The sequence below is a fragment of the Gopherus flavomarginatus genome, chromosome 1, assembly GCF_025201925.1.
Source record: "Gopherus flavomarginatus isolate rGopFla2 chromosome 1, rGopFla2.mat.asm, whole genome shotgun sequence".
NCBI classification, from domain to species: Eukaryota; Metazoa; Chordata; order Testudines; family Testudinidae; genus Gopherus; species Gopherus flavomarginatus.
The window spans coordinates 308,065,731-308,079,323 of NC_066617.1; the positions used below are offsets into that span (position 1 = coordinate 308,065,731).

At 43.6% G+C, this 13,593-nt stretch overlaps 1 protein-coding gene across 3 annotated transcripts in view; it reads right to left on the bottom strand.

Moving 5' to 3' along the window:
- The window catches only part of ELF1 (E74 like ETS transcription factor 1), a 116,822-nt gene that overhangs the window by 24,450 nt on the left and 78,779 nt on the right, over positions 1-13,593 (bottom strand). For all 3 annotated transcript variants that reach the window (XM_050948725.1, XM_050948714.1, XM_050948734.1), the window contains 2 exons: positions 6,981-7,088; positions 6,166-6,330 (listed from right to left, as the gene is read on the bottom strand). In XM_050948725.1, the coding sequence (XP_050804682.1) occupies positions 6,166-6,330; positions 6,981-7,088 (273 nt within the window). The remainder of the gene's footprint in view (positions 1-6,165; positions 6,331-6,980; positions 7,089-13,593) is intronic.

Below are 13,593 nucleotides of genomic sequence, written 5' to 3' on the forward strand. Positions count from 1 at the left end.
ATAGGGCTCAGATTTTTCTGGATGTGATAACCAAGTAGTTGAAGAACCAACAAAAGGGGATGCCATTTTAGATTTGGTTTTGGTGAGTAGTGAGGACCTCATAGAAGAAATGGTTGTAGGGGACAACCTTGGTTCGAGTGATCATGAGCTAATTCAGTTCAAACTAGATGGAAGGATAAACAAAAATAGATCTGGGACTAGGGTTTTTGACTTCAAAAGGGCTAACTTTAAAGAATTAAGGAAATTAGTTAGGGAAGTGGATTGGACTGAAGAACTTGTGGATCTAAAGACGGAGGAGGCCTGGAATTACTTTAAGTCGAAGCTGCAGAAACTATCAGAATCCTTCATCCCAAGAAAGGGGAAAAAAAAACTATAGGCAGGAGTTGCAGACCAAGCTGGATGAGCAAGCATCTCAGAGAGGTGATTAAGAAAAAGCAGAAAGCCTACAAGGAGGAGTGGAAGATGGGAGGGATTAGCAAGGAAAGCTACCTTATTGAGGTCAGAACATGCAGGGATAAAGAGAGAAAGGCTAAAAGCCATGTAGAGCTGGACCTTGCAAAGGGAATTAAAACCAATAGTAAAAGGTTCTACAGCCATATAAATAAGAAGAAAACTAAGAAAGAAAAAGTGGGACCGCTAAACACTGAGGATGGAATGGAGGTTAAGGATAACCTAGGCATGGCCCAATAGCTAAATAAATACTTTGCCTCAGTCTTTATTGAGGCTAATGAGCAGCTTAGGGATAACAGAAGGATGACAAATGGGAATGAGGATATGGAGATAGATACTACCACATCCGAGGTAGAAGCCAAACTCGAACAGCTTAATGGGACAAAATCAGAGGGCCCAGATAATCTTTAACCAAGAATATTAAAGGAACTGGCACATGAAATTGCAAGCCCATTAGCAAGAATTTTTAATGAATCGGTAAACTCAGGGGTCGTACCGTACGACTGGAGAATTGCTAACGTAGTTCCTATTTTTAAGAAAGGGGAAAAGAGTGATCCGAGTAACTATAGGCCTGTTAGTTTGACATGTGTAGTATGTAAGGTCTTGGAAAAAATTTTGAAGGAGAAAGTAGTTAAGGACATTGAGGTCAATGGTAATTGGGACAAATTACAACATGGTTTTACAAAAGGTAGATCGTGCCAAACCAACCTGATCTCCTTCTTTGAGAAGGTAACAGATTATTTAGACAAAGGAAATGCAGTAGATCTAATTTACCTCGATTTCAGTAAGGCGTTTGACACGGTTCCACATGGGGAATTATTAGTTAAATTGGAAAAGATGGGGATCAATATGAAAACTGAAAGGTGGATAAGGAACTGGTTAAAGGGGAGACTCCAACGGGTCGTACTGAAGGGTGAACTGTCAGGCTGGAAGGAGGTTACTAGTGGAGTTCCTCAGGGATCAGTTTTGGGACCAATCTTATTTAACCTTTTTATTACTGACCTTGGCACAAAATGCGGGAATGTGCTAATAAAGTTTGCGGATGACACAAAGCTGGGAGGTATTGCTAACACAGAGAAGGACCAGGATATCATACAGGAAGATCTGGATGACCTTGTAAACTGGAGTAATAGTAATAGGATGAAATTTAATAGTAAAAAGTGCAAGGGGTCATGCATTTGGGGATTAATAATAAGAATTTTAGTTATAAATTGGGGACGCATCAGTTGGAAGTAACAGAGGAGGAGAAGGACCTTGGAGTATTGGTTGATTACAGGATCACTATGAGCCGCCAATGTGATATGGCCATTAAAAAAGCTAATGCAGTTTTAGGATGCATCAGACGAGGTATTTCCAGCAAAGATAAGGAGGTGTTAGTACCGTTATATAAGGCACTGGTGAGACCTCATCTGGAATACTGTGTGTAGTTCTGGTCTCCCATGTTTAAGAAGGATGAATTCCAACTGGAACAGGTTCAGAGATGGGCTACTAGGATGATCCGAGGAATGGAAAACCTGTCCTATGAAAGGAGATTGAAAGAGCTTGGCTTGTTTAGCCTAAGCAAAAGAAGGTTGAGGGTGGGATATGGTTGCTCTTTATAAATATATCAGAGGGATTAATATTAGGGAGGGAGAGGAATTATTTGAGCTTAGTACCAATGTGGACACAAGAAGAAATGGGTATGAACTGGACACTAGGAAGTTTAGACTCAAAATTAGACAAAGGTTTCTAACCATTAGAGGAGTGAAGTTCTGGAACAGCCTTCCAAGGGGAGTAGTGGGGGCAAAAGACATATCTGGCTTTAAGACTAAGCTTGATAAGTTTATGGAAGGGATGGTATGATGGGATAGCCTAATTTTGGCAATTAATTTTGGCAATTGATCTTTGATTATCAGCAGGTAAGTATGCCCAGTGGTCTGTGATGGGATGTCATATGGGATGGGAGCTGAGTTACTGCAGAAAATTCTTTCCTAGGTGCTGGCTGGTGAGTCTTGCCCACATGCTCAGGGTTTAGCTCATCACCATATTTGGGGTCGGGAAGGAATTTTCCTCCAGGGCAGATTGGCAGAGGCCCTGGAGGTTTTTTGCCTTCCTCTGCAGCGTGGGGCATGGGTCACTTGCTGGAGGATTCTCTGCAGCTTGAAGTCTTCAATTTGAAGACTTCTATAACTCAGACATAGGTTAGGGGGTTGTTACAGGAGTAGATGAGTAGGATTCTGTGGCCTGCTTTGTGCAGGAGGTCAGACTAGGTGATCATAATGGTCCCTTCTGACCTTAAAGTCTATGAGTCCATTTTTGGTTTGGCCTCTAAGTGCTACCATAATACAAATCATAAAATAATTCTGATACAGAGTCAAGATTTTCTCATTGTGAGGAATTTTCATATTACTTTGTGATTAAACCTACTCACTTCTGGACTGACCTGTCAGTTTCATAGTAACAGAGCAGTATCTTCAGGGTTCAAAAGTTATGCAATTCAGCAAATGTTGCTCACTGAGATTTTGTAGGACCTGAGGAACTATAAGTTTTAGTCCATGAAATAAAATCTCATCCTTTACTGGTTGGTGAAAGCCAGCTCAGCCTTCTGTTGGCCTGAAATGTCAATATCCCCTTTGGCAGCATGAGTAGGCAGGATACCAGCTGGGGTTTTTTTGGAAGGCACTGCAAGGCCTCTGCTCAGGCAGCCATCTTTTGACACAGACAATCTTGCTAAGTATCTATATTTGCATGACCTTCATTCTGGAAAAAGTATTATTGAAACACCTGTAGTGAGCAACTCTGGCAATATTTGTTTTCTTCCCCCAGTCACGTAGGATTCAGGGCTGGGTATGGGGAAGAAACTGTACTGATCATGTTGCCAAGGATGTCATCATAGCTATCAACAAAGATAACTCTTTTGGTCATGGGTTCTTGACCTTGGGGGTCACAACCGCCTTTCATTTCTTTATGGCTAGATTGGGGGAGGGGTGAAGTCCTGAAATATTTCTGTTGTCACATGCGGTCAGTATATGACAATGGTTGAGACCCATTGTTTTGGATCTTTAATTTAACTGACCATGAGGGATTGCGGAAATGTCAGTGGTCCCTACCAGGGTTAGATGGAGGCATCTTGAATAGCTCAACTACTTTTGTGCAAGAAGTCCTATAAGATTGCTTTGATTGAATGCTCTTCTGCCCTGAGGGCTCAGTCAGATAGGGTGCTGAAGGATTCCATCTTGTGTCCTCGTCTGTATGAAATGTATGCAAGCACATTGAGAAGGAGAGTGAGGAGATAGACTGCAGTGCCTTTAGTAAACTGAGAACGCCAGCTCCACATCAACATTGGTCTGATTTTGCAAGGAATTAATTAAATTGGGGCTTGAATGAGAACTAGGTGGTTGAGGTTCAATCTAGTCAAGACTGAGGTAATGTTTGGTAGTTTAATGAAACAATCAGAAGAGCTGACTGTCCCGTATCATAGCATTTCTGATTGAGGGAAAATCTAAAATTTGTTTAAACAGGTTAGCAATTTAGGGGGTCTCAGATCCTTGGTTACTCTAACAGCTGTAGCTAAGAGTGCGCCCTGCTGTGCCATGTCCTGGCCTTGAATTTTGGAAACAAACCATGCTGCTAAAATAATCCATGCCTGTCTCCCCTCAAGCCTAGATTATTGCAAGGCATTCTACTTGAACGTGACTATATCACGAGACCATCTGGAAACTGAACTTACTACAGGACATAGGTCCTTGCTTACTGAATGATATATCACATAGAGCACATAACACTGGTACTCTGTAATCTGGCCAGGTGGAGTTTAAGATGTTGGTTTTAACCTATAAAGTACTAGTTTTCTGAACCACATTACTCTGAAATTGATGTCTGACATCCTCAACATTGCAATCAGTGAAGACACTCAAGCCACCATTCCCCTGGGCAGTTTCCTAATGCAGCCTCTGCTTTGGAGCATTTCCCCCTCTAGTTCAACAGTCTGAATTTGTAATTCTTCAAGGTATAGTACAAAGCTTGATTAGACGTTGTGTAATTGATATTACTGTGTTTTTGTATAGGCTTTTCAGGATGTATGTGTTATTTTTATTTTTGTAACTCTATTTTAACAGCTATACAAGCACCTCAATCCAGTAAAATAATAAGAAATTTAAAACGAATTAAACTACAAATTCCATTCAATAATTTTTAACAACAGATAGCCCAATGAGGCATGCTGATTTTCCCCGTTTAGATGCTTATTTAGCTGGACAGATAGCTTACAGAGTCTGCTAAGCAGGCTGCAATCTACTTCAAACCATATTGTGATAAATACCAGACCACAGACACAAAAACACACAACTATCGGAAATTGAGACTATTATAACAGTTGCGGCAATCAGGCTTCCACAAAGAAAGACAACTTAGCTCTTTTCTCATGTTCTTAACAGAAACATTCTTCAAGCCAAACAATTCTCCAACAGCTTTCAGCAAAGAATGCAGGATATATTTTAATCTAATGCTAAATAAAACAGAGTACTTTTTTCAAACCTGTCTTAGGTAAATGAACTAAGTTAATAGTATAATGCTTGAGGTACCGCAGAAGCAACTACTAGAACACTTAAATGACAAAAGGCCTTACAACTTACAGTGTGGTTCTGCTTTGAAGAGTGACTTTATAAAGATGGCATAGCAAAGTTCCATGTTTTGTAGGGCATGATGATTCCATATGATCTATCCCAACTACGGTTAGAATCTGAGCACATTTGCTCAGTTTACAAGTGTCCTGGAGCCACAGTGTCTGGTCTATAATTCAGCCTGTTACCAGTCTCCTGAAAGTGACCTCTGTAGTATATCAGGCCCTAAGGAGTCACAGTTTCACAGGAGCAGGCTCGTGGCCTTCACGACTCCCAGACTGGGCCTTTGGCACCCACAATTCCAGTCTCTTTCCGTGGAGCCCTGTAGTGAATCCAGCCAACTAAGAGTCCTATGGAAGGTTTTATTCTACCCCTTCAGGGCGCAATGCTCTCAATGAGTACTTACAGTGACACAGGCGACCTTTTCAAAACAAGGTAACCATTTATTACTATGGTACAATGAATCTGAAAGTTGTTAGGTTAGCACAGAGGCAGAAGTTAAGCCATAGTCCATCCTGGTCAAACCGGTGCCACAATCAGACAGCCAATCTTTGATATACTTGAACTCTGTCTCTGTCTGTCTCTTTCCTTTGTCTTCCCTGGTCCAACCTCCTGAGCCCACCCTTCTTCCAGTCACCTGACACTTTGCTCTCCAGCTCAGTTCTCAAGTCCTGCCTGCTGGCAAGTGTTTGTTCAGTTGTTGGGACATCATCTATGTCTTGCTGGATTCAAGTCAGTCTGAGCCAGCTCTTTCATGACTGTATTCATTCCCCCCAGACAGCAAGGCCACACACATACACAAACCTCCTGTGCTGTTCCAGAAGCAGTGTCAACCCTTTTGCATCCACTGAGTAGCAATGCAATATACAAAGGGAAACTAGGCATGCCTAGGCTTAAAAAAAACAAACAAACAAAAAAAACACCTACAGAAAATTTTCACTTTGTCACAAGTGCTTTTCCTGAACAGCTAGCTGAGTAAGCTTAGTTTATGTTGTCTTGATACCTATATGTAGCTCCTATTAATGTTAATCAGCTGCTGTATATACACAAGAAGAAGAAAACATAACTCTAAGCATTTTCTATTCCAAACTCACATATCCTGTGAATGTCTTACCTTTCTTCTTCTTAGGCTGCTCAAGTTCTGGAGTGTCTGATGATTCAGCATAAGAGTCTTGAACTTGGTGAACCTCTACAACCTCAGGGATCCCATCAAGTGTGACAGATACATGGGTGACAGGAGCAACAATAATTTCATCTTCAGATGTACCAAACATATTTGCTTAGGGGAAAAAAAGATGACATCATCAATGCTTTTTACAGAATTAAATGCACTTTTAAAAAACACTTCCAATTATAAGGAAAAATGTCAATAGGTCAAAGTACAGCCATAATAATGTACATAAAATTTATTATTATAATTCAGGTTGTCACAGCAGAAGAGATCAGCCCACAAATGAACAAGCCTGTTCATGAGGTTTATACATAACACAGTGCAGAATAATTTAATACCTGCAACAGAAACTAAGGCTGTGATCACAACAGAACATGACATTTTCATTCATATCTAAGGTAACCTGCATTCATTCAGTTACTTTGCCAATGTGAAATACAATACCCAATAACGAGATAAACTGTAGCATTTCAGCACGATATTACATTTAAATCCTCACACATACACACATCCTATTTTATTTCCCTTTCTTTCATAACCTCCAACGTCCAACTCTGACACTGATTAGCCTATGCTTATGTGATTCCCTAAGCTGGCACGCTGCATGTTAAATCTACCAACAAAGCCAGCAAGTTTCATCTACCTACACTTTGATATTATTTTTATACATATAGGAAAATCCGCAATATATTGAGTTTCTTCAAATTTTTCTTATAAACATGTCACATATACATTTAATTTACTACGGTTCAACTCACTTATTCTTTTTTCATCCAACATAGGACCAGGGGAGTCCATATTGAGAAGTGCCTCAGCAGCTTCAATAGTTTCCATGGTTTCATCTCCATTATGACAAGACGCTTCAACTGAAAGCAAGACAAAACAAATCATTTGTAACAAGGTGAAACCTGGTCTGAAGCTTTACTGGTATTCCTTTTTTTTTTAAACCAATACTTCATATCCACATTTAGCTAACACACACTATTTACAAGGGACATCATCTTTGGGGAGGAAATACACATTAAAAGTATCTTCATATAGTTAAAGAACTACACTTTTATAAAATTTATTATTTTTTTTTTATAAACTATGGCATATTCTACCCCAGCTTTGTCTCTACTGTCTTCACCCACTGATGAAGTATGTGCAATAAGTACTCCCCTGGCTATAAGCTCTGGAAAGAACAAGAGCAGTGGTTTTCAAAGTTTTTTTCTGGCGACCCAGTTGAAGAAAATTGTTGATGCCTGTGACCCAACAGAGCTGGGGATGAAGGGTTTGGGGTGTGAGAGGGGGCTCTGGGCTGGGGCAGGGGTACTGGAGGAGGCCAGGGCTCTAGGGAGGGGGTGCAGGCTCTAGGGTGAGGCCAAGAATGAGGGGTTTGGTGTGCAGGAAGGGGCTTCAGGTTGGGGGGGGGGGGCTCAGGGCTGAGGACTGGGGCAGTGAGGTGGGAGTGCTAAGGCGACTCCCAGTCAACAGCACAGCAGGGGTGCTAAGGCAGGCTTCCTACCTGTCCTGGCACCATAGACCTCACCCACAGGCACACACACCTCCAGCTCCCATTGGCCAGGAACCAGCCAATGGGAGTGTGGACCCAGTGCTTGGAGTGGGGGAAGCACATCAATACACGTGCCCCACCTGTCTAGGAGGCGGACCTACTGCTGGCCGCTTCCAGGGCGCAGTGCAGTGTCAGAACAGGTAGGGACTAGCCTTCCTTAGCTGGGAAGCACCACCAATGGGACTTTTAATGGCCTGGTCGGCAGTGCTGACCAGAGCCGCTGTGACCCAGTGCCTTACAGTCCACGACTCAGTACTGGGTCGCGACCTGCAATTTGAAAACCACTGAACTAGAGCACATAGTGTATTCTGCACCATAAACTTAAAAAACTGCCAACTTCTTTCTCTGGTGGACCAAAGGGAGAAAATTCCAGAATAAAAAAAACACTGCCAAGATGTCATGTGGTTCAGGGTGCAATCCAGACCAGTGAGAGGTTGTGCCGCCACTTGCCCTCCAATCCTGAGTGTCTTAATGCTTTGCTGCTGTACCTTCCAGCCTAGGATGCTCACAACCATGCAGGTAACACTGTGAAGTGTCTGTGTGCTAGACAGCCCCGGTTCAGCAGCTCTGACCCCAGCAGTCTGTCTACAGCCCCACATAGACTTCTACCAGCCTTAGGCCTGGTCTACACTACGCGTTTATACTGAATTTAGCAGCGTTAAACCGATTTAAACCTGCACTCGTCCACACAACTCGTCCTATCAATATAAAGGGCTCTTAAAACTGATTTCTGTATTCTTCCCCGACGAGAGGAGTAGCGCTGAAATCGGTATTGCCATGTCGGATTAGGGTTAGTGTGGCTGCAATTCGACGGTATTGGCTTCCTGGCGGTATCCCACAGTGCACCATTGTGACTGTTCTGGAAAGCCATCTCAACTCAGATGCACTGGCCAGATAGACAGGAAAAGCCTTGCGAACTTTGGAATTTCATTTCCTGTTTGCTCAGCGTGGAGCGTTGATCAGCACAGGTGGCCATGCAGTCTCAAATCCAAAAAGAGCTCCAGCATGGACCGTACGGAAGATACTGGATCTGATTGCTGTATGGGGAGACAAATCTGTTCTATCAGAGCTCTGTTCCAGAAGATGAAATGCCAAAGCATTTGAAAAAATCTCCAGGCTATGATAGACAGAGGCCACAGCAGGGACTCAACACAGTGCTGTGTGACAAGCGTAACGGAAAGCCAAAGAATCAAATGGACGCTCATGGAGGGAGGGAGGAGGGACTGAGGACTCCAGCTATCCCACAGTTCCCGCAGTCTCTGAAAAGCATTTGCATTCTTGGCTAAGCTCCCAATGCCTGAAGGGTCAAAAATATTGTCACCAGTGGTTCAGGGAATATGTCATCAATTTACCACTACCCCTACCCCCCCTCAAAGAAAAGGGAAAAAAATCGTTTCTCGTCTCTTTTCAATGTCACTGTATGTCTACTAGATGCTGCTGGTAGATGGGGTGCTGCAGCGGTAAACAGTAGCATCCTCTCCCCTCTCCTACCCTCCCCGGTGGCAGACGGTACGGTACAATATGACCGATAGCCGTCCTCGTCATCATCCTGTGAGTGCTCCTGGCTGGCCTAGGTGAGGTCGGTCGGGGGTGCCTGGGCAAAAATGGGAATGACTCCCGGTCATTCCCTTCTTTAAGCTTTGTGTCCTGGAGATTCAGTCCTGGCAGATGGTGCAATAGGGCTGATAACCATCCTCATCATAGCAGCTGGAGGCTGAGCTCCTCTCCCCTCCACCCCCTTTCATGTCTAATTGAGATTCTGGAATATCATAGCAGCAGGAGGCTGCGCTCCTCTCCCCCTCTACCCTTTAATGAGTAATGGAGATGTCCTGCCTGGAATATCATAGCTGCTGGAGGCTGCCTCCCCCTTATTTTATCTCACTAAAAACTCAGTATCAGAGGGGTAGCCATATTAGTCTGGATCTGTAAAAGCATCCTGTGGCACCTTATAGACTAACAGACGTTTTGGAGCATGCTGCTGTTTACCGCTGCAGCACCCTGTCTACCAGCAGCATCCAGTAGACATGCCACAGGATTCTTTGCTGCTTTAAAAAACTCAGTGTTTGTTATTCCTGCATTCTTTATTGCTTCATCACACAAATGGGGGATAACTGCCATGGTAGTCCAGGAGGGGTGTGGGAGGAGGGAAGCAATGGGTGGGGTTGTTGTAGAGGCACCCCCTAGAATGACATGCAGCTCATCATTTCTGCGGGATATCTGGGGCTCTGACACGGAGGGGCTATGCTCTCTGGTTCTCTAGTAGACTTGCCCCATATTCTATGCAGAAATGACTATTTTTAGACAAAACATAAAGAAGGGAACGACCTGGGAAGTCATTCCCATTTTTGTCCATGCGCCCCTAGCCGACCTCAGCGAGGCCAGCCAGGAGCACCCATGACAGCAGCAGACAGTACAATATGACTGGTAACCGTCAGCGCCAATTTCCAAGGCAGCAGATGGTGCAATAGGGCTCTGCTACCTTGCAAAGGCAAATGAATGCTGCTGTGTACCACTGCAGTACCGCGTCTGTTAGCAGCATCCAGTACACATACAGTGACAGTGAAAAAAGGCTAAACGGGCTCCATGGTTACCATGCTATGACGTCTGCCGGGGCATTCCAGAGAAAAAGGGAGCGAAATGATTGTCTGCCGTTGCTTGCACAGAGGAAGGATTGAATGACGACATTTACCCAGAATCACCCATGACACTGTTTTTGCTCCATCATGCATTGGGATCTCAACCCAGAATTCCAATGGGCGGGGGAGACTGCGGGAACTATGGGATAGCTATGGGATAGCTACGCACAGTGCAACGCTCTGGAAATTGACACCAGCCTCAGTACATGGACGCACACCGCCGAATTAATGTGCTTAGTGTGGCCGCGTGCACTCGACTTTATACAATCTGTTTTAAAAAAACGGTTTCTGTAAAATCAGAATAATCTCATAGCGTAGACATACGTAGTTACAACCAGCAAGGTGACCCCCTATACACTCCCAGTCCCTGACTTCCCAAAACTGTGTCTCTGCTATGTCCAGCCCTTTCCCTGGTCAGTTCAGAAAAACAACAGGGTTTATTTGTTCCTCTAAAGGCAAAAAACAGCTTATTAACTTAACTGAGGAAAATACACCCTTCAATTCAAACACAGCACTGAGTTTGTTGATAGTAAAAGTAAACAAGCTTACTAACAATAGGAAACCGGCTAAGTGATGCCAAGTAAAGGAATAAAGACAGAAAGGGTTACAAACAAATAAAAGTGAAGACGTGCATCTAAAAGTCTAAAACTAAATCCAGAAAGTTGCAGGCTTTGTTCAAGATGGTTTTTTGTCTATATGCAATTTCCAGAGACTTCAAACTGCCCCCCTTTGTTGAAAGACCCATCCTTCTCCGATTGCACGAGCTCTGTTCTCTTGTGTCTGTTTAGTGAGGGATGCCAAAGATGGACAAAAGAACGGTCATATTGGGGTCAGACCAAAGGTCCATCTAGCTCAGTAGACTGTTTTCCGACAGTGGTCAATGCCAGGGCTCCAGAAGGAATGAACAGAACAGGTAATCATCATGTGATCCACTCCATGTTGCCTATTTCCAGCTTCTAGCAAACAGAGGTTAGGGACACCATCCCTGCCCATCCTGGCTAACAGCCATTGACGGACCTATCCTCTGGGAATGTATCTAGTTCTTTTTTGAACTCTGTTATAGTCCTAGCCTTCACAACATCCTCTGGCAAAGAGTTCCACAAGTTGACTATGTGCTGTGTGAAGAAAGACTTCCTTTTGTTTGTTTTAAACCTGCTGCCTATTAATTTCATATTGTGACCCCTAGTTCTTGTGTTATGAGGAGCAAATAACACTTTCTTATTTACTTTCTCCACACAAGTCATGATTTTATAGATATCTATCATATCCCACCCCACATCATTTCTTTTCCAAGATGAAAAGTCCCAATCTTATTAATCTCTCCTCATACTATAATAAGCCCCGTCCTGCACTCCTCACCCCTCCTGCACCCCAACCCCCTTCCCTGAGCCCCCTCATAACCCCACACCCCTCCTCTGCCCCAATCCCTTGCCCTGAGCTCTCTCCCACATCCCGCACTCCCTCCCGCACCACAACCCCCAGCCCTGCATACAATTTCCCCACCCAGATGTGGCCCTCAGCCCACAAAGTTTGCACATCTCTGCCTTATATGAACCTTTTCCAATTTCAATAGGTCTTTTTTGAGTTGGGGCAACTACATTTGCAAGCAGTATTCAAAGTGTGGGTGTACTGTGGATTTATATAGAGGCAATATGATATTTTCTGTCTTATTATCTATTCCTTCCCTAATTACTCCCAACATTCTGTTCCCTTTTTTGACTGCCGCTGTACATTGACTGGATGTTTTCAGAGAACTATCCACAATGACTCCAAGATCTCTTTCCTGAGTGGTAACAGCTAATTTAGACCCCATCATTTTATATGTACAGTTGGGATTATGTTTTTTAAGGTGCATTACTTTGTGTTTATCAACACTGAATTCCATCTGCCATTTTGTTGCCCAATCACTCAATTCAGTAGCTCTTCGCAGTCTGCTTTGGACTTAACTATCTTGAGTAGTTTTGTATCATCTGCAAATTTTGCCACCTCACTGTTTACCCTTTTTTCCAGATCATTTATGAATAAGTTGAATAGTACTGGTCCCAGTACAGACCCCTGAGGGACACCACTATTTACCTCTCTCCATTCTGAAAACTGGCCATTTATTCCTACCCTTTGTTTCCTATCTTTTAACCATATCTTTTTACCAGTCTATGAGAGGACCTTCCCGCGTATCCCATGACAGCTTACTTTGCTTAAGAGCTTTGGTGAGGGACCTTGTCAAAGGCTTTCTGAAAATTTAAGTATACTATATCCACCGGATCCCCCCTTGTCCACATGCTTGTTGACCTCCTCAAAGAATTCTAGTAGATTGGTGAGGCATGATTTCCTTTATAAAAAAAAAAAGTTGATTCTTCCCCCAACAAATTATGTTCACTTATGTCTGACAATTCTATTCTTTACTATAATTCCAACCAGTTTGCCTGGTACTGAAGTCAGGCTTACCAGCCTGTAATTGCTGGGATCACCTCTGAAGCCCTTTATGAAAATTGGCATCACATTAGCAATCCTCCAGTGATTTTGGTACAGAAGCTGATTTAAATGATAGGTTACAAATTACAGTTAGTAGTTCTGCCATTTCACATATGAATTCCTTCAGAGCTCTTGGGGGTATACGAGAAGGTTCCTCACCCTGTGCAGTAACTGAGGTTCTTCGAGATGTGTGTCCCTGTGAGTGCTCCGCTTCAGGTGTTGGTGCATTCCAGCGCTGTTAATCAGAGATCTTTGGTAGCAGAGCCCAGTCGGGATGCACGTGCGCAGTTCATCTCTTGTGGCGGCATTGGAGTCTGTTTGGTGCATGCGCGTTCCGACCCCCTCAGTTCCTTCTCCACCATAGAATCCTTTAAGTCAAACTCCAAAGTAGAGGGGAGGAGGGTGGGTAGTGGAGCACCCACAGGGACACACATCTCGAAGAACCTCAGTTACTGCACAGGATGAATAACCTCTTCTTCGAGTGGTGTCCCTGTGGGTGCTCCACTTCAGGTAAATGTAGAGCAGGACTCATTATGGTTGGGGGACTTTGGAGTTGCAGATTTGGCAGTGGCAGACAGTACTGTATGACCTACTATAGCGTCCACTCTGGTGTCTTCTATGATGGCATAGTGTTTGGAAAACGTATGGTCCGACGACCATGTAGCAGCTTTGCATACGCGTATGTTGTGTAGGAATGCTACCCATGTT